This window comes from Chanos chanos, chromosome 10, assembly GCF_902362185.1.
Source record: "Chanos chanos chromosome 10, fChaCha1.1, whole genome shotgun sequence".
NCBI classification, from domain to species: Eukaryota; Metazoa; Chordata; class Actinopteri; order Gonorynchiformes; family Chanidae; genus Chanos; species Chanos chanos.
The window spans coordinates 19,135,884-19,153,557 of record NC_044504.1 but is presented as its reverse complement, the minus strand read 5'-3'; the positions used below and the strand labels follow the sequence as shown (position 1 = coordinate 19,153,557).

General features: G+C 42.5%; 1 protein-coding gene across 2 annotated transcripts in view; it reads left to right on the top strand.

Annotated features, from left to right (window-relative positions):
* The window catches only part of bicc1a (BicC family RNA binding protein 1a), a 39,190-nt gene extending 22,088 nt beyond the window's left edge, over positions 1–17,102 (top strand). The window contains exons 5-21 of one of the 2 annotated variants that reach the window (XM_030786904.1): positions 181–339; positions 1,410–1,463; positions 5,582–5,764; positions 7,186–7,443; positions 8,484–8,615; positions 9,761–9,947; positions 10,646–10,816; positions 11,185–11,363; positions 11,475–11,616; positions 11,978–12,131; positions 12,791–12,947; positions 13,655–13,694; positions 13,873–14,027; positions 14,320–14,506; positions 14,719–14,879; positions 15,479–15,578; positions 16,972–17,102. In XM_030786904.1, coding sequence (XP_030642764.1) covers positions 181–339; positions 1,410–1,463; positions 5,582–5,764; positions 7,186–7,443; positions 8,484–8,615; positions 9,761–9,947; positions 10,646–10,816; positions 11,185–11,363; positions 11,475–11,616; positions 11,978–12,131; positions 12,791–12,947; positions 13,655–13,694; positions 13,873–14,027; positions 14,320–14,506; positions 14,719–14,879; positions 15,479–15,578; positions 16,972–17,102 — 2,550 coding nt within the window. Of the gene's footprint in view, positions 1–180; positions 340–1,409; positions 1,464–5,581; positions 5,765–7,185; positions 7,444–8,483; positions 8,616–9,760; positions 9,948–10,645; positions 10,817–11,184; positions 11,415–11,474; positions 11,638–11,977; positions 12,132–12,790; positions 12,948–13,654; positions 13,695–13,872; positions 14,028–14,319; positions 14,507–14,718; positions 14,880–15,478; positions 15,579–16,971 lie in introns of both variants that reach the window. The other variant, XM_030786903.1, reaches the window with a different exon arrangement.
* Positions 17,103–17,674: the final 572 nt, after the last annotated feature.

The following is a 17,674-nucleotide window of genomic DNA, read 5'->3' as shown; positions in this document are numbered from 1 at the left end:
GAGCCTCTCACGTTTGCCTGTACCATTTAACATCAGTCAGAAGAATTATACAGCAAACATATACAATACAGAAAACTTTTTATGTATGTGACTGAAACTCCCCAAGTATGTACACTGAGCTTGGGAGATGTCTTATATGTGAAGCTTGATCCCTAACCTTTAACCTTTTTTCCCCCCAAGAGCAACCGGGTGACCCTAAAGATGGACGTGTCACACACAGAGCACTCACATGTCATTGGGAAGGGTGGCAACAATATCAAGAGAGTAATGGAGGAGACAGGTTGTCATATCCATTTCCCTGACTCTAATCGCAACAACCAGGCAGAGAAGAGTAACCAGGTTAGTCTCAGATCACTCACTGCTGCACTCTGTCAGAAGCATCTCTATTTCTGAATGTCAATGTGTTAGCCCTTGATTTTGGTTATCTGTGAGATGGGGCAGGGGGTATTATGGTTTGTCTCATATTTGTAGTATTAGCTAGGAATGCAGTGCAGATGTATGTGAGAATTTGCGGTAAGTATATGTGAGGAAGTCTGGCTGAATATGTCTATGAGCCGTCTGATTGGCAAAATTACATTTCATTCTCAAAGCAACCTCAGTATTTTATAACATATCAGTATCACTCTGCATGTGATGTTAACACCATCTTAGTGGTTCACTGTTCTGGGCCCTTGAAAATAGATTAACACTCAAGGTTGCCTCCGAGTAGTAACAAGTTCTTCCTGTTGGCTATTTACATTGGCTGCATTAGAGAAAATGGGTTATTATTGGCTGGTTGAAGTGAATATGGTGTCAGGCAGTTTCTGATTGGCTGCTTGACAGATCTCAGCGATAGATGAGTTGTTGAAAGCTCTGACAGAGAGTGATGACAAGAAGGAATGTCAGTAGCCAACTGTCATTTAAGCAGCTGTAATAAAATGGTGATAGGGACTGGTGATTGTCTTGTGGAGAGTTAAATGAAGGTGCTCTACTCTTTCTTACAACTTTAGTGAATGTATTGGCAACAAAAATCCACACAAACACTCATATTTACACACGTGTTTTTGACAGACAACTAGCCCTGCAGACTCATGTTTGGGCCATTCGGCATAACTGGAATGTTTTTATCTGTTCAAAGGGTTCAAAGGAAAGAGGGGAAAAAAGACAGAAACAGATAGGTGATTTGTAAGCATTTCAGTAGAAGGTTCTTAGTAAGACTGAAGGCTTAAGCAGTCCATCTAAATGCCCAGTCCATCTACACTGTGGCTGTGGGGTGTGCTGTGCTACAGTGTTCATGAGCTTCTCTCTCTCTGTCTCTCTCTCTCTCCCCCTCTCCTCTCCCTCTCTCCTTCTCTCTGTCTCTCTCTCTGTCACTCTCTCTCTCTCACACACACACACACTTTCTCTGTTTCTGTCTCTCTCTCTTTCAGGTGTCCATAGCAGGTCAGCCAGCAGGTGTGGAAGCAGCCAGAGCCAAAATAAGGGTAAACTGACTTTTTCAATTTCAGTCAAACAACCAACTGCCAACTTAACTATTCCCCACTGTGTTTAACTCTCCCACAGCTCCTACTTACCCTCCTCCTGCCGTCTCCTGCTCTGGCCTCATCCTGAGTACTTGACTAAGTGTGTGTGTGTGTGTGTATGTGTGTGTTTGTGTATGTTCACTTTCTCGGTTCCTCTCAGTACCGAGGATGTTAGACAAACATTAACACTCAGTTGTGAGCACATCTTTCTGTTATTCTTGTGGTGAGAGATGTCAAGAAAAAGCCCCAAACATTTCCATTTAACCCTGGTCTTTACAATACCATTGTAAAAAGTTCTTTTTATCTGTTTTTACAATGGTATTAACAATTCGGAGGGGGTTCTGAATACTGTTTGTGTGGGCCATTGGGAAACTGTAAGTATACAGGATGTGCTATGTGTGTATTATATCTAAAATATTTAGGGCTCTATTTTAACAATCTAAAGTGCCTGCCTGGTCTAATGCATATGGCGCAAGTGCTTTTAGGGCGTGGTTACGCCACTTTTGCTATTTTAATGGCGCATGGTCTAAAGGGGTTGTACTTGAGCACTTAATTGACTCATAGGTGTGGATTGGGCGTAACGTGCAATAAACCAATAAGAGTGTCATCTCTCATTCCCTTTAAAAGCCACCTCTGCTTGCACTTTGGCGAATTGCTAATATAACGGCGGAATTGACAAGAGCAAGTAACGAGACAATCAAGGCGGAGGAGACAGACATTCTCATGTGCCAGGTGAATGTCCCCCAAACGAATCTGGTTTTGCTGTTGTGTATTGCCATAAACTGATCAGATAATTAGCTCTGTGATCACATGTATCTATAAGTTCAAGTTCAAGTTTATTTAGAGCCCAATATCACTGTTTACAGTCTCAAAGGGCTTTACAGGCCACAACAGTCAAATCAAAATATGACGGCACCCCCTGACTTAATCCTCATGGCGGGCAAGAAAAAACTCCCCAAAAACCCAAAAGGGGAATGGGAAAATGGGAGAAATCTTGAGGAGGACCACAGAGAGAGGAGACCCCTCCTTGGCCAGACAGGTGTGCAATAGGTGCCGACCACGTGGGCAGTTACAATTGAAAGTAAATTGGGGCATGAACAAAGGGGATGGCGATGCAGACAGGAGGCTGACAGGGGGATGAAAGATGATAACACCAGGATGGATTGGTCCACAGGGCAGGAGGAGTCAGGATCACTGGTGTCTCAGGAGTAGCATGTGTGGCTCGACAGAGAGAGAGAGAGAGAGAGAAAGAAAGAGAGAGAGAGAGAGAGAGAGAGAGAGAAAGAAAGAGAGAGAGAGAGAGAGAGAGAGAGAGAGAGAGACACACATTGTTATATGTTCATTTCGACATAATGGTTAAGGTAAATATACATCGTGTGCCGAGTGCAGGCAGAGACTCCAGCAAGACTAGCTAGTACAGCATAGTTAAAAGGGAGAGCTAGAAGGTAATACGGACATGATGGCACTCTGGGACACAAGGCGGCCACCCACTCCACAGTCAACAAACCTGAGTGAACATGTTAGAGTGGGGGGGCGACAGCATCCAAACATCCCAGTTCACCAAACATTCTATGCCCGAGAACCCTCCAGATCTGCTCCTTTGCCTAATAAGGAGCTATTAGCAAAAGGCTTGGCTAAACAGATAAGTTTTCAGCCTTGACTTAAACATAGAGACTGTGTCTGAGTCTCGAACATTAATTGGGAGGCTATTCCATAACTGTGGGGCTCTGTAAGAGAAGGCTCTGCCCCTTGCTGTAGCCATCATAACTCGAGGTACCAACAAATAGCCTGTACCTTTTGATCTAAGTTGGCATCTTTAGATGTCTTGATGTCCACAATCACATTTCACTACTATATTTCACAGTAATTTTTTTATGCATGTTTGTATGTGCAAGTAAACAGGGTTTACTTGCGTTGCGAACCCACCCATGTAGGCGCGCATTACTATATTTATACTGCTCCCTCAAAATAACAATGAAACAATTGCGGCATACTTTAGACCAGGTCTTTGTTGGTCTAAGCGCAACTGGGCGTTGGGCGGAAAAATGACAACTGCGCCGGGCTGAAACTAGCAGTGACACTTGCACAGGGTGTAAGATAGGGCCCTGAAATTCAGTTTAAAATTCTCTCATTTTTTTCACTGACAGCTCACTTTTTGTAAAATCTCCTTCAGTGCAAAACCATGGTCCAAGCATGTCATTGGCATTCTTAAGAGTTCTGTGTCTGCTCTCTCACTGTGCTGTGTTTAGCCTGAATGTCTGGAGACTCATAGAGAATGGACCACAAATGCCCACAGTAGTGTGTGGTCACATCCATCTGTGAGTGTGTGGGCTTATGTTCATGTGCTGTTTCAGCTACAGCTCTCCTTCCCAAACCAAACAAAAACTGTATCTGTGTATGATTATATGAAATTATATACCCATTGAAGTATGTGCTGTCTTTCATATGCTGGCTTACTCAGTATGTCCACTTTTTTATCTACAGTTTAAAAATTTTAAAGTAAGTATCGGTGATTTCAAACTTAATGGCTCTCCTCTAGGTGGAGGTTAAAGTCATGTATGAAACTACGCATTTGTTGTGATATAATTTTCATAAGTGCAGTCATGTAAAATAAAGTGCAGCTTGTGTTATCATTTTAATCCCCAAGTGCCTTATGAACAGGTATAAATTCTGACATTTCTAATAAGCTCAGGCAGTATGCATGCCTTAATGTTGTTTTAAAATCCCAATGGATGACTTGCCTTCAAAGATATTTTCGAATATTTTCGGTAGTCGTTGTTTGAAAAGTAACTTATCTTTGTCATTTGTTATGTTTATATTCTCATGCTGTACCATAAATGTACCCACCCAAAGCAAGGTATGTACTGAATCACTAGTTTTTTGCTGTGTTATACCCCTGACCATTATCTAAAAACCCAAATTCATTTTAATCCAAGTGAATGTTTGTAATTCCCCTAAGATGATTGCAAGACACAGAGGCTTTGAGTAATTACAAACTGCCTATTGCCTTTTATCATCAAACTTCAACAAACATCTCCTTGATCATAAAAAATACAATTTCCCCCAAGACCACAGCCAAGACATTTTGTTACGTATAATGGGTCTCACATTTCTTCATTTCTACATGGCCTATACCTGTAATTTCTGTAAGTGTGCTTTTTTAAATGTCATTTTAATGAAGGAATGTCCATTGCTACACTTTTGCAAAGACTGTTCTCCAGTTGCACAGAGAGTAATGTGTGTTGTGTCAGTGCGTTCCTCACTGCTTGAAAATGTGTGTACTCTCTAAGCCCTGAAACGTGATCCCAGCTTCGCCTGGGTAAACATGTGGGACTGATCAGAATAGTACATTTTTGTGGGAATTGGCTCATTTATGCAGTTTAGCATTCTCAGATGCGCTCTCTCTCTCTCTCTCTCTCTCTCTCTCTCTCTCTCTCTCTCTCTCTCTCTCTCTCTCTCTCACTCTCTCTCTCTGTGTCTGTGTATCTGTGAGTATGTCTGCATGTATATGTGTCTGACTGTCTTCAAGTTGGTGTGTGTGATTGGAGTGACAGATTTCTGTGTTTTAGTGATTCTGTGCTGATATGACTGATTGTCTCAGACTCTGTATGAATATTGAACTGAACTCCAGGCAAGACTCATGTTTATGGTTTTGTATGCATCACAAATTGAACCGTTTTCTTCTGGAATGAAAGTCTAATTAAATATGATTGGTCTTTGAAGTTGCACCTGCATTTTATGATCACATTCACCTCACTGTTTAAGTGTTGCCACAGCTGAGTCTAATTTTGCCCAACTTCGTTCACATTCAAACTGCCACACGTTTATTTCTCTTCTTAGATGCCTGAATGTCGCTCTTTCTCTGTCTTTCTTTCAGTCCACTGCTCCTGTGACTCATGGATAGTTCAGGTGTTTCCTTTTTGTCCTCTGCATTCCCTGTAATTTGTGTTTAGTAATGTGCATTATCGTTGTTTTTTCCCCCTCTTGCTCTCCTTCATTTCTCACACTCTTTCTGTTCCTTCTACTCTTATTATTCTGTCACTCTCTCTCTCTCTCTCCCTCTCCCTCTCTCTCTTTAGGAGTTGCTTCCACTGGTGTTAATGTTTGAGCTGCCTGCTCTTGTCCAGGCAGATCCCAACTCCCCTACCATACAACACATCTCCCAGACCTATAATATCTCTGTCTCATTCAAACCTCCATCCCGTCTGTATGGCACCACAGGGCTGGTTCGGGGTTCCCAGAACAATGCAGCTGCCGTCAAGGTAACGATGGACCACGTTCGAAAGCACCTAGAACAATAAATCTCATGACTGTGTCCGTAACACTGCACATATTTAAACCTTCATTCTAGATATCATTTCAAACTCTTTCAAAACTGCAGCATAGGCTTCAAATTACAATATTCAACAGGCACACAACAGTCTTGTAGTGTTTGTTGGGCCATTTGGTATATTATTTTGGAATGAGTGATGGTAACTTGAGGATTGGTTTAGAGGATACACTGTGAGAATGATGGGAGATGTTTGAGTGGTTTGGGTTCGAGAACGAAATATGAATAGAGAGAATGAAAGGAGAGGTTTTGGCAAGGCTAGAAGACTCTCTCATTGCTTAGGCACCCACATATATATATACACAGAAGAACCAAATTTTACTGTCCAGTCTCTCTTCCTCCATAGCGGCGTTAATCTCAATGACAGTCTTTCAGTTGGTGAGGTTTATTCTATAGGGCTGATGAAGTGTTGGAGAGAAATAGATGGTAAAAGGGTGAAAGGGAGAGTGGAAGAAACTAGGCCATTCTGTGGTTGGTCTGTGAGAGTAGAGGTATTCAACTTAGCTCTGAAGTCTCCAAGAATGAGCAGTTAATGTCAGACAGATTCATCTGTCCTCAGAGTTTGGAATTTTCTCTAGTGTGAGAAAGTCACTCTGCATGATTAATTATGTGTGTGTTTGTGTGTGTATGCATGTATGCGTGTAAAGCCCAATTTATACTTCTGCGTAGCCGCGTACCCTACGCCGTAGTCTGACGCACACCTCCCTAGAAATGTAACTACACGTCGCTGCAACGTGCGTTGAAGCAGACCACAACAACTGTGATTGGTCCGCTTGGTAGCATCACCCTCCTTCTGCTCAGTCGGTTCAATGGACGTACACACCATCTCCTCCGATGTCTCCTCTCTTTTCTGTGTTACAGTAATTTCAGTAAAAGTAACTGTTGTTCAATATGTATTAGCTCCAACTCCAAAATGATCCGCTCAGTTTCAGTCGCCGTTGAACTTTTTCGGCAAAATTGCGAACTGAGTGCTTGCGAACTAGTCCTTCTTTTGATCGCAAAACTTGTTTTACAGATATTGCTGTGCAAGGACTGAATTCCGACTTTTTATTTAACGTTATTCTCGCAATTGTTTGTAATGCACGGAGTAAATCAACACAGTGGCATAGAAATCTCACCACAAACTGGCAATTTGGTGATGTGATTACAGAGCGACGCAGACACACTATGCAGAGGTATAAATGCTCACAACGGCGTAGGCCACTGGTGCAGGCTATGGTATAGGCTCCGCGTAGAGCCTTTGCAGAAGTAAAAATCAGCCTTAAGTGTTAGGGTTGAAGTGAATCATTTACACTGTTCAGATCTTTTGTTTGTGTGTGTTTTTGTGTTTGTGTGACTGTTTGGTCGCTATAGAGAGGCACTGCGGTGCTGTTGGATCATTTCTTGGGCTCCATGGCCAGTACAGTGACTGTCAGCACTCAGCTGGACATCGCTCCCCAGCACCATCTCTTCATGATGGGACGAAACGGGTCCAACATCAAACAGATCAGCCAGAGAACAGGAGCCCAGATCCACTTCCCTGACCCCAGCGCACCGTCCCCACACCGCAAGTCCACTGTCTACATCCAGGGCTCTATAGAGGCCGTGTGTCTGGCCCGGCAGCAACTCATGGTATGGAACGCTGACTCACTGTCTCATGAATTGTGCTTAACTGACATTTTATGTTCACGTTTGAGATTTTTGTTTTAAGGCTGCCTTCCAGTGAGTGAAAATTAAAAGTCATAAAAATTAAGTGTCTTAAATTAAGACTGATTTCTGTCTGTCAGAGTTACTACCTGATTCATGATGCATGTTTGGGCCCAGAAGTGGATGTCACTAAGATGTTTAAATCACCTCCATTTTGAATTACCTCATTATGACCTATTATATGCCCTTTAATATGGAACCTGTAATAAGTGCATAAAGGGCAGTAAGCAGGTTCGTTGTATTAACTGTATTGTATAATTGTATTAGACAGTATAAATGTGCAGTGTCCAGTTGACCCAGGTCATTAAGAGTGATATTTGAGAGACAATGACAGCTATGTAGTTCACTGAAGGATGATTGGTGTTAAAGTAAACCCTGGCAGACAGCTGGAATAAATGGCATCGGATTCTTCTTGTTTTGTCCTCCATACTTGGGCTGGTTCACAATGGCATGTTGTCTTTTTTTTTTTTTTTTATTTGGTCACAATGGAAACCATGCAGGGAAAAGAGACAGCCAGTGCTATAAAAAACACGTAACACTTTAAGGCTACCGCTCTCACCATCCAAGTCACAGACAAACCGTTTTTAATCTGATTTATGAGCAATTATGGCTCCCCAGTTAACTGCCAATGAGGAAATGTTAAATGATAGTTTTGGGAGCATATAACGTTAGTTTGACTAAGACAGATTAGTTTAGTTTGACCCAGTTCTGCTAGAAGCAAAAACAAGCTCATTATCCTGTCAGTGGAGGAGTCTACTGTATGCTTCTAGCCTTCCAAATCCTCGAAACCTGAAATTGCAGCCCAATCAGGTATCGCTGGAATCCTCCACAGGGTTAAACCATGCTTTGTTTCCAGTGCCACTGATGGTTAGACAGGGCTTTTAGACTGCTTCTTTGGCTGGATGTGATTGTTAGGTTTTAATTTGTGTTTGTGTGTGCGTGCATGCTGTGTGTTTCTTTTTTAGGGTTGTCTGCCGCTGGTGTTGATGTTTGACATTAAAGAGGATGTGGAAGTTGAGCCTCAGTGTATTACAACTCTGATGGAGCAGTTAGATGTGTTCATCAGCGTCAAACCCAAACCTAAACAACCTAGCAAGGTACAGGACGCACACACACACACACACACACACATATACACAAAGACACACACACACAAATTCAAACACAGACATACACACATACACATACACAAAATACAAACACCCAAACCCAAACCACCCAGTGAGGTTCAAGACACACGCACGCTAACAAAACCTAAACAATCCAGCAAGGCAGAAAACACACACACACACACACACTCACCCATACACTTGCATACACACTCATACACACAAACGCTAGCCAAATCCAAACAACCCAGCAGAGTCCAGGATGCCAGCACACTCTTACAGACTAATATAAATACCCGAGAAACCTAAACACTTCAGTAGGACTGAAGACTGAAACGCTTGCACACACCCACATAGACTAACAGAACCTGAGACCGCAAAGACAGACAAAACAGCAGACCCAGCAGTCTAGCAGACCAGCTCTCCTCAGTTCTGACAAAGGCTCCAGAATTCATTTCCTACTGCCTTAAACCAGAGCCAGTCAGTCCCGCAATCATACAGGTGAACCTGGAGCCCAAAATCCAGTAGTCAGAGACGTCATTCTGGGCTCTAGTCCACCGCAGCATTGCCAGCTTAAATACAAACTTCATCCTCTGCTTTTTACATGCTTACAGACTGTAGAATCAACACCTATTCAAAGCTAGCTGTGAGTGATGATCTAAACTTGACAAAAGAGTGTTGTGAAACTGAGAGGTGAGGATGGAGGGGAGAGACAGAGTGATGACAAGTGAAAGAGGGCATACAGTAGAGAGGGCATTATGAAGAGGTGGAAAAAAAGACAAAGGTATAGAGTGATAGAGAAGCAAAGAAAATGGGAGTGGTTGATTCAATGCTGTGTTCGTGGTAGTGCCATGCAGTTAATATTTTGATCTCTGCCTCTGGTCAAAGCAGAGGAGATTTTGCCCCTTCAGAGTTTCTGCTCCTATGTAGTCAGATTGAATGACTAAATGACCTGTAATGACTAAACATCCATCTTATCTATGCCCTTCCTTTACTTTTTTTTTTACCTCATGTGTCCCTTCCATCTCTTCATCATCTCTTTCTCTCTCTCTCTCTCTCTCTCTCTCTCTCCCTCTCTTTTTCTTTCTCTCTCTCTATGTATGTATCTATCTACCTCTCCATCTCTCTATCAGTCTGTGATAGTGAAGAGTGTTGAACGGAATGCTGGAAGTATGTATGAGGCCCGGAAATTTCTACTCGGTTTAGAGAACAGCGGTGTCTCTCCTTCCACTAACGGTCAAGCCCCTCCCACGTCCCCCCTCATCTGTCCTGTCGGCCTGGACATCCTGGCCTCAGCTGGTCTGGGGCTCAGCACTCTGGGTAATTGAGTCTTTACACCAGCTCTCTACAAGCCTGAGCCATCTCATGTAATTCTCTTATTTGTTGACTGTAGTATTTTAAGAGGAGAAAGACATAAGGTAGTCTTGTTTTTGTGCATGTATTGTGGCTTGTTCTAAAAATTCTGTTGATGTTCTCACATCATTTTATTTCATTGTCCCATTGGCCACCTTACTTGAATTATTGCTGAGGAAAGACCAGTTTGGTGGGAGAATAGCCATTCAGTGTGTCAGCAGCTCTCTCTGAAATGCAGCTCATCCAAACCCAGTTTTAAACAGTATCATTAGCAGTCTTACTGCAGAGGTCGGTAAAGCCCCATACAGTGCACTGAGACTTAAGCCACTGAAACTCACTGCTCTGTAATTACTGCTGTCCCTCTTTAGATTGCAGCTCCCTTTGCCAGACACCCCAGCCTTGCTTTAAGATCCAAATTTAGAATCTCCTAGCCACCAGCCACGTTCAGACTGAGTTTGATATGCCTGGCATAAAAAAAACAGTCCTTTGTAGATCTGTATACAGTGGTACAATCAGTCAGTCTCTCCTCAGTTACATATCACATTTGTCTGGATTTTGTGGAGTGGTACACTGATGAAATGGTTTTGACTAAATCTTTTAAGAAGAGCAAGTTAAACATGTCAGGAGACACACTGGGTGTTCATGGACTTTATTTTTCCATTCAGGTCTTTTGAATTCGACAGGAGGTCCATCTTTAAACGGTTCATCTAATCCTAGCTCAGTTTTGAATGGGCCAAATGGACCGGTCAGCTCTTTACAGACGTCCAGTTCAGGAGGACACTCACACTCTCCTTCATTGTGGACCACTACACTCAGTACACCATCTACTCCAGCTGGTGAGAACATGTACATGCACACAAACACACACGCTCACTTTGTTACTATGGACCAGTGCATTCAATACAGTGTCTACACCAATTCCGTGAGTTTACAACTCTCACACACGATTACTCACTATAGGCCACTGCACTCATTATACCATGTGACTCCTCTCTCTTTCACACTTGGGTTACCACATTTATATGCACCCAAAGACACATCATCAACAAACTGAACACTCACACTCCGGCTGCAACCTCTGTTGAATTGGTGTGAAGCATGGAACAAGGTGAAAACTTTGTAAAAAACTGTTTTTACCTTCTTATCTTCCTTTTATCCTCTCTCTTTCTCTCTCTCTCTCTCTCTCTCTCTCTCTCCCTCTTAGGTTTTTCATCTCTGATGCTGCACCCTGTGTCTCAGGCCTCTCTGAGCAGTATGTTGTTGTCTGGAGTTCCAAGTTACACCCAGAGCACCCCCTCACCTCCCCCGGGACTCACCCCCATCCACAAACAGCCCACCTCAGGCACAGACTGCACTAACACACCCTGCCATCTCAACGGACATGTAAGAGAACAGCTACAGTGCTCACATACCCACATTCATAAACATATTCCTGTATTTGTTTAATTTGTGTGTGTGTGTGTGTGTGTGTGTGTGTGCGCGTGGGCCTTGCAGCACCCTGGTTCAATGTATAGTCGTATCTCCTCCTCATCACTCGCTGAGTCTGTACTTAGCCCTTCCCATTGTGATGCAGTCCAGGAGACCAACAGTCACAGCCAATCAGAGCCTCTGTCCAGCAAGTCTGGCTCAGACCAAGGTACAATGCACACATCCACATGTTTTCACACTCACACATACCCTTTCTCTGTCCCTTTGTTCCAGCAGCAAAGAGAAACAGCTGGGCTGTGTAAGAGTACTGAAGAATACTGGTCAAATCATTGACTTTATCAGTCCAACATATATACAGGCTGCCTAAAGCCCTGCACAAACCTCAACAATAATGTCTTCCCTGTTTTTATAGTGTATAGGGGAGGCAGGGATTGCTATATTTAAACACTGTTTTAGTGAAAGAGAATGGGACACGGAAGGAGGAAGTGAGGGAGGGAGGGAGGGAGGGAGTGTGTGGGAGAAGAAGAAAGAAAGAGAATAAATCTCTAATGAAGTTTTTCTCGTATCAGGCTCAGACACATTTGTAGAAGTGGGCATGCCCAGAAGTCCCTCACACTCAGCCAATGGAAGTGAACTGAAGCAGATGCTGGCCTCCTGTAAAGCGTCGTCAGGGAAACGGCAAGCTGTGGAGCTCCTGCAGGGCTCCAAGAACTCCTACCTGCAGTATGTTACCCAGAATCTTACCACAACCAAACAGAAAAAAACAAGGGGGAAAAAAACTCAGAGATGTAATATCATGATTTTTTTTTCACAAGTCTGAATTAAAGAGCACTTTCTATGTTCTCTCAAAACGTTTTGTGAGCATAGTTATTATAAAGGCAATAGTAACGGTATAAAGGCAATAAAGCAAGTTATTCGCATTCAGAGTATTGTTCATGCACTTTGCATTGTCACCACCAAAATATAGTCTGTTAGTCTCCCTCTTGCCCCCCCCCCTCCCCCCAGCCCCCGTGTTTTGTTTCAGTAAAATGCTGCTACTTTTTCTCTGTGGCTTGAGAAACAAAACATGCTTACAGAGTCCAGGAGTCCAGTGTCTCTCTATCTGGCTCTCTTTCTTTCTTTCTTTCTTTCTTTCTCTCTCTCTCTCTCTCTCTCTGTTAGTCATAGCCTCGTTATCTTAAATCTTAAATTTTAAATGGCAGAGAGAAAGGTCATCTCAAAATGTAATTACTTTACTGCATCTCATTGAAGAGCAAAATTGTCATCTAAAAGCACTCTAAATCAAGCGTGTGTGTGTGTGTGTGTGTGTCTCAATGTGTGTGTATGTTTCTTAGTTTGTTAGTGTGTTCTTTAATATGTGTGTGTATTTTTTTCTTCCACAGTTCTGACTGCCTGCTATCAGATGCTGAGGCGAGTGTGTCAGAGGCTCACATGGCAGATAAGCGGGCACCAGGCAGTGAGCGAGCAGCAGAGAGGGCAGCCCAGCAGAACTGTGAGAGAGCCAGGCTGCAACCGCAGAGCTCCTATGCCAACATGCAGGTACATACACACACACACGCACACATACATCACGCTCATACACACATCGCACAAACATGCAGATACACTTTGGAACTCACTGACTCACTAACTCACTCCACTACCAATACCCATGACAGACTCAGTTGATAGTTTGTAGGTCTGTAATTAGATCTGTAATCTAGACACACACGGTCCACTGACTACAACTCCTCCTCCCTCTGTTGGATATTAGTACGGTTTATCAGGGTGGCCACATCTCATCTTCCCAATTGCAATATATATATATATATATATATATATATATATTTCTATAATCTATATTATCCCTTTCCTTTACCTGGGCCTATTTGAATCAAGCCGCTCAAAGTAGGGTCAGCTCTGCTTAGTCCTTACAGCAGTATTCTTTAAGATTATAGAGCCATAATCATAATATTACATCAGGACTCTTACCCTGAGAAATTTCATACATATGACCTGAGGTCTCATATTCTCTGCAGGACCATATGTTGCATACATTATGCTCTAACTGCATGTGCTGAATTACCGGTCATTCATTACTTTTGTTTCTGCCTGTTCATCCCACAAGGTCTAGTCATGTTACATGTGTGTATAAAGAATGTGATTCAGTGGAGCTATGTCTGATGACTTTTCTTTTTTTTTTTAAGAATTTAACATCCTGTGTATGGGTCTACAGGACTTAAATAAAATGGCACTTTTTCCTACAGGCATTTGACTATGAGCAAAAGAAGCTCCTGGCAACCAAAGGTAAGAGAATATTTTCACTCATGCCAAAATCCAAAGACTTTTGTTAGGAGGTCTGAGGGGTAGTGTACACACTGTCATACATTGTTGTCCTTTTTTTGTCTTTGTGTGTATGTGTATCTCTGCACACATGTATGTGTGCACGCATGTGTTTGTGCATGCATGTGTGTGTGTTGTACAGCCATGCTAAAGAAGCCAGTAGTGACAGAGGTGAGGACACCCACTAACACATGGAGTGGGTTGGGTTTCTCCAAGTCCATGCCTGCAGAGACCATTAAGGAGCTGCGCAGAGCAAACCATGTCTCCTACAAACCCACCATCAGTACCACATACGAGGTACGGTAGCTTAAAACATGTAAACTCTCTGAGCGAGAGACCTGGTCAAAAACGTGTGTTTTCTGATCAGATCAGTTCTAAATACTCCAGCCATTTCTGCTGTTTCAATGTATAGTCGGCTGCTTCCTGATGACTTGGAAAGATGAGATTTTGTCATTGTTTGTGTTTGCTTATACTTTTTTCATACATCAGGTACCACACTCACAGTTAAAGCTATAACGTATTTTTTCTGAGACGAAACAGCACAGTCTGTTCTGATTTTTGGTTGCCATGGTTATGTGTTCTCTGTAAGGGCTCTCCACTCTCTCTGTCACGGTCTGACAGTCGGGAGGGTATAGGCAATGGAAGTGACTCAGATAACTGGAGGGATCGAAATGGGAATGGCAATGGGAATAGCAATGGGAATATAAGTGGTCTCTCAGGACACACAGAATTCCCAACAGCAGTAGGCAGCCCCAAAAGGAAGCCAAACAAGTCTGGTGAGTGGAAACCATCAATCAATACAATCTTCCCAATCTTCATCTGATACATCTGAGGCCTCTGTATGTTGACATTGTCAGTGTTGTAGGTCCAAATACTTTCATGGAGAAGCGAGTCATGTAGTACATGAAACATCAATGAAAAGCAATGAGTTATCAACTCCGGCATCTCTCTCTCTCTCTCTCTCTATCTCTCTCATGTGTCTCAGCAGCAGAGCACTATTTGAGCAGTAGTAACTACATGGACTGCATCTCCTCTATGGTGGGCACTAATGGCTGCTCTCTGAACTCTTCCTTTAAGGGCTCAGATCTGCCTGAGCTATTCAGTAAACTAGGCCTGGGCAAATACACGGACATCTTCCAGCAGCAGGAGGTAGGCCACACTCTGCCAGCCAGAGACTCCACACAGGACTAATCTTTAGTCAAGAGAGTAGAGTAAAGCCTCTCAAAGGGTCCTTTAAGCATTATGGCATCAAGGAAATCAAAGAATTGGAAGATAACTTAAGGCAAAGATTCTGTTGGCATAAATGTAATCATCTATCCTTATGCATCCAAATTACAGTTCTACTGGTGTCCAAAGCGGGGGGGGGGGGGGGGGGGGGGTGTTGGGAAGCATTGACAACAAGGAGGAATAGTCAATTTTTTATGAGGATTAGCACCTAAGCAAGGCTTTGTCTGAGCTGCAAACAGAAGCGTTAACATTCGCCAATGTATTTAATTAACATTCAAGGTGAGATTTGTGAAGAGGACAGAATGGTCTCCTTTGGTATTAGGTTTAAGCAGTGATGATGAGTGATTATTGATCAGTCTAGACAATTTGTGATTTAGTATAAAGAGCCACCAGACTTAATAATAGGTAATTCTGCAGTTTTTGTTCAGAGGAAGATAAAGATTGATGGGTGTGATTAGCTCTTCAGGCAGAAGTGTGACTCACATAGGGGAAGTCATTGACAGATGTTTGTGCTCTGTCAGATTGATCTGCAGACCTTTCTCACACTGACTGATCCAGACCTGAAAGAGCTTGGCATCACCACGTTTGGAGCACGCCGGAAAATGCTGCTTGCCATCTCAGGTGGGGGTGTGTGTGTGTGTGTGTGTGTGTGAGAGAGAGAGAGAGAGAGAGAAAGAGATCTTGAATAGTATGGATCAAGTGTTGAAAAAAGATATTTCTGACTTCATGACAGATAACCAGCTCACACAGTAATCAAACTGTCCAAAAAGACATTCTTCTGAACAGGAACATGGTATAAAGTGTTCAAGCCACAGTAGCAATACTAGTTCAAGGCTGAGAAGAAAGCAGCGAAACAAACCATAACAATATGTTTTGACAAAACATGTGTTTTGTGTCAGGATCCAGAAGGGCTAAGTTCATCTGAGGATATTTTAGAGGATATACACAAGAACCTTATGGATCATTGTCAACCTGTTCTTACCAAGAGCCCTAGGAAATGAAATCATCTCAGACTTTTCAGAAGATCATAAACAGCTTGTTTTTTCATGGTAATTAATATAGGGAGTTAGAAAGCAGCAAGATAGAGAAATTTGAGGAGGACAAAAAAGAAGGAAAAGAACAAATGAAGGAACGGTGAAGGAAAAAAGAGGAAGAGATGGATGGAGGTTGTGTGAGGGAGGTGAGCACTTCATTTTTCATGAGGGCGAAACTGGACAAAGCTCTAAGTAATCGTTATTTTCTCTGTGTTCCTTGCCAAACATACATCAGCACAGATGGACTATTACGAAAAGAAAACTCTCTTCCTCAATCTTCCCCTCCCATTGCAAAAGGAAGAATGAAAACGGCACCAGTTTAGACAAAGTGTTCTGAATATAGATGTGTTTCCCCTGTACTGGCCCAGTGAAAAGAGAAGTTGGAAGCAGGCAGTTTTAATCACACTTTTTATTTGTATTGGACACAGAAATAGAACAGTCGCAATATGAATAATTCAAAGATGCTGAAAAATATCATTTGTTTTTTAAGCATATTGTTCAAGTAATTAAACTTGCTGTGAGCTTTTGTAGAGTAACTTTTTCCCATATTGCGGATACTCTCTCAGGGAAGGAGTGGGTGTAGCCTAACATCAGCATGTCTGAGCTGCTGAATGTTTTGGAAAAAATGAATCATGTGTTATTAACATGGGATTCCTGAACAGAGCGGTCAGAATGATACATTTTTTTCTCCCTTCCTATCCCATATATTTGCTAGCAAATTTTATTCAGCCACTGTTAGATAAACTGGGGAGAGTTTGAGAGGCAGAAATTACTCTGTCAAATTCAGGAGGTGAAATGGTTTGGGCAAAATCAGGTGTTTTATTGTACTTTTACTGTTTTACTGAAACAAATTTTATATCACAACCAGTTAGAATGGGACTTTTTACTCAGTATGATTGCTATATATTTCTGAAATAGGCCTATATGTTGTTATTTTTTTAAAATTCATCTAATATTAACTCTTTCTCCTTGCTCTTCAGAACTGAACAAGAGCCGACGGAAACTCTTTGATCCACCCAACATCCGCTCCTCATTTCTGGAGGGTGGGGCGAGTGGCCGCCTGGCCCGTCAGTTCCACGTTGACATGGCCAGCGTCAGTGGCCGGTGGTGAGCTCCAGTCTCACACCCAGTCCCCCTGTACCAGTCCCCCAGTGCTAGAGCCTCTGAGCAGCAGTCAGCCCAGTTTCCCCTAGTGCCTTCCTCAGTCTACATGTTCCAGACCTCTAGCTCTCATAGAATTGGACACCTGAAACATTATAAACATAGACTCATTAATGTTACTCTGGAAACCCCATACGTGCCAAAAAGAGCTACAACTGCCAAACGGAGAGATGAAGTGTTCTCAGAGGGCTAAAGAAAATCAGAGTTCTTGTAGATCTCTGAGGACGATGTTGTTAGATATCATTATGAAGAAAAGGTACACTTTACATGTGTTCACCGTGAAGGTACAAATAGTAGTGCATTGTAAAGAACCTTGATATTGTTAGCCTCCCTGGTTTTGTGGATGTATCAGTTTCATGCACTTTAAAATTGTTTCTTACTTATTTGCCTGATTATTTGTGCTGAACATCTTTCAGCACTTGAACTTGCCAAGTGCCAAATTGTAATAGACGCACTTACTATCTCAGTTGGAAGTTTAAAGATCACAATTACTCATTAATATCAGCAAGCTGCACAGGATAA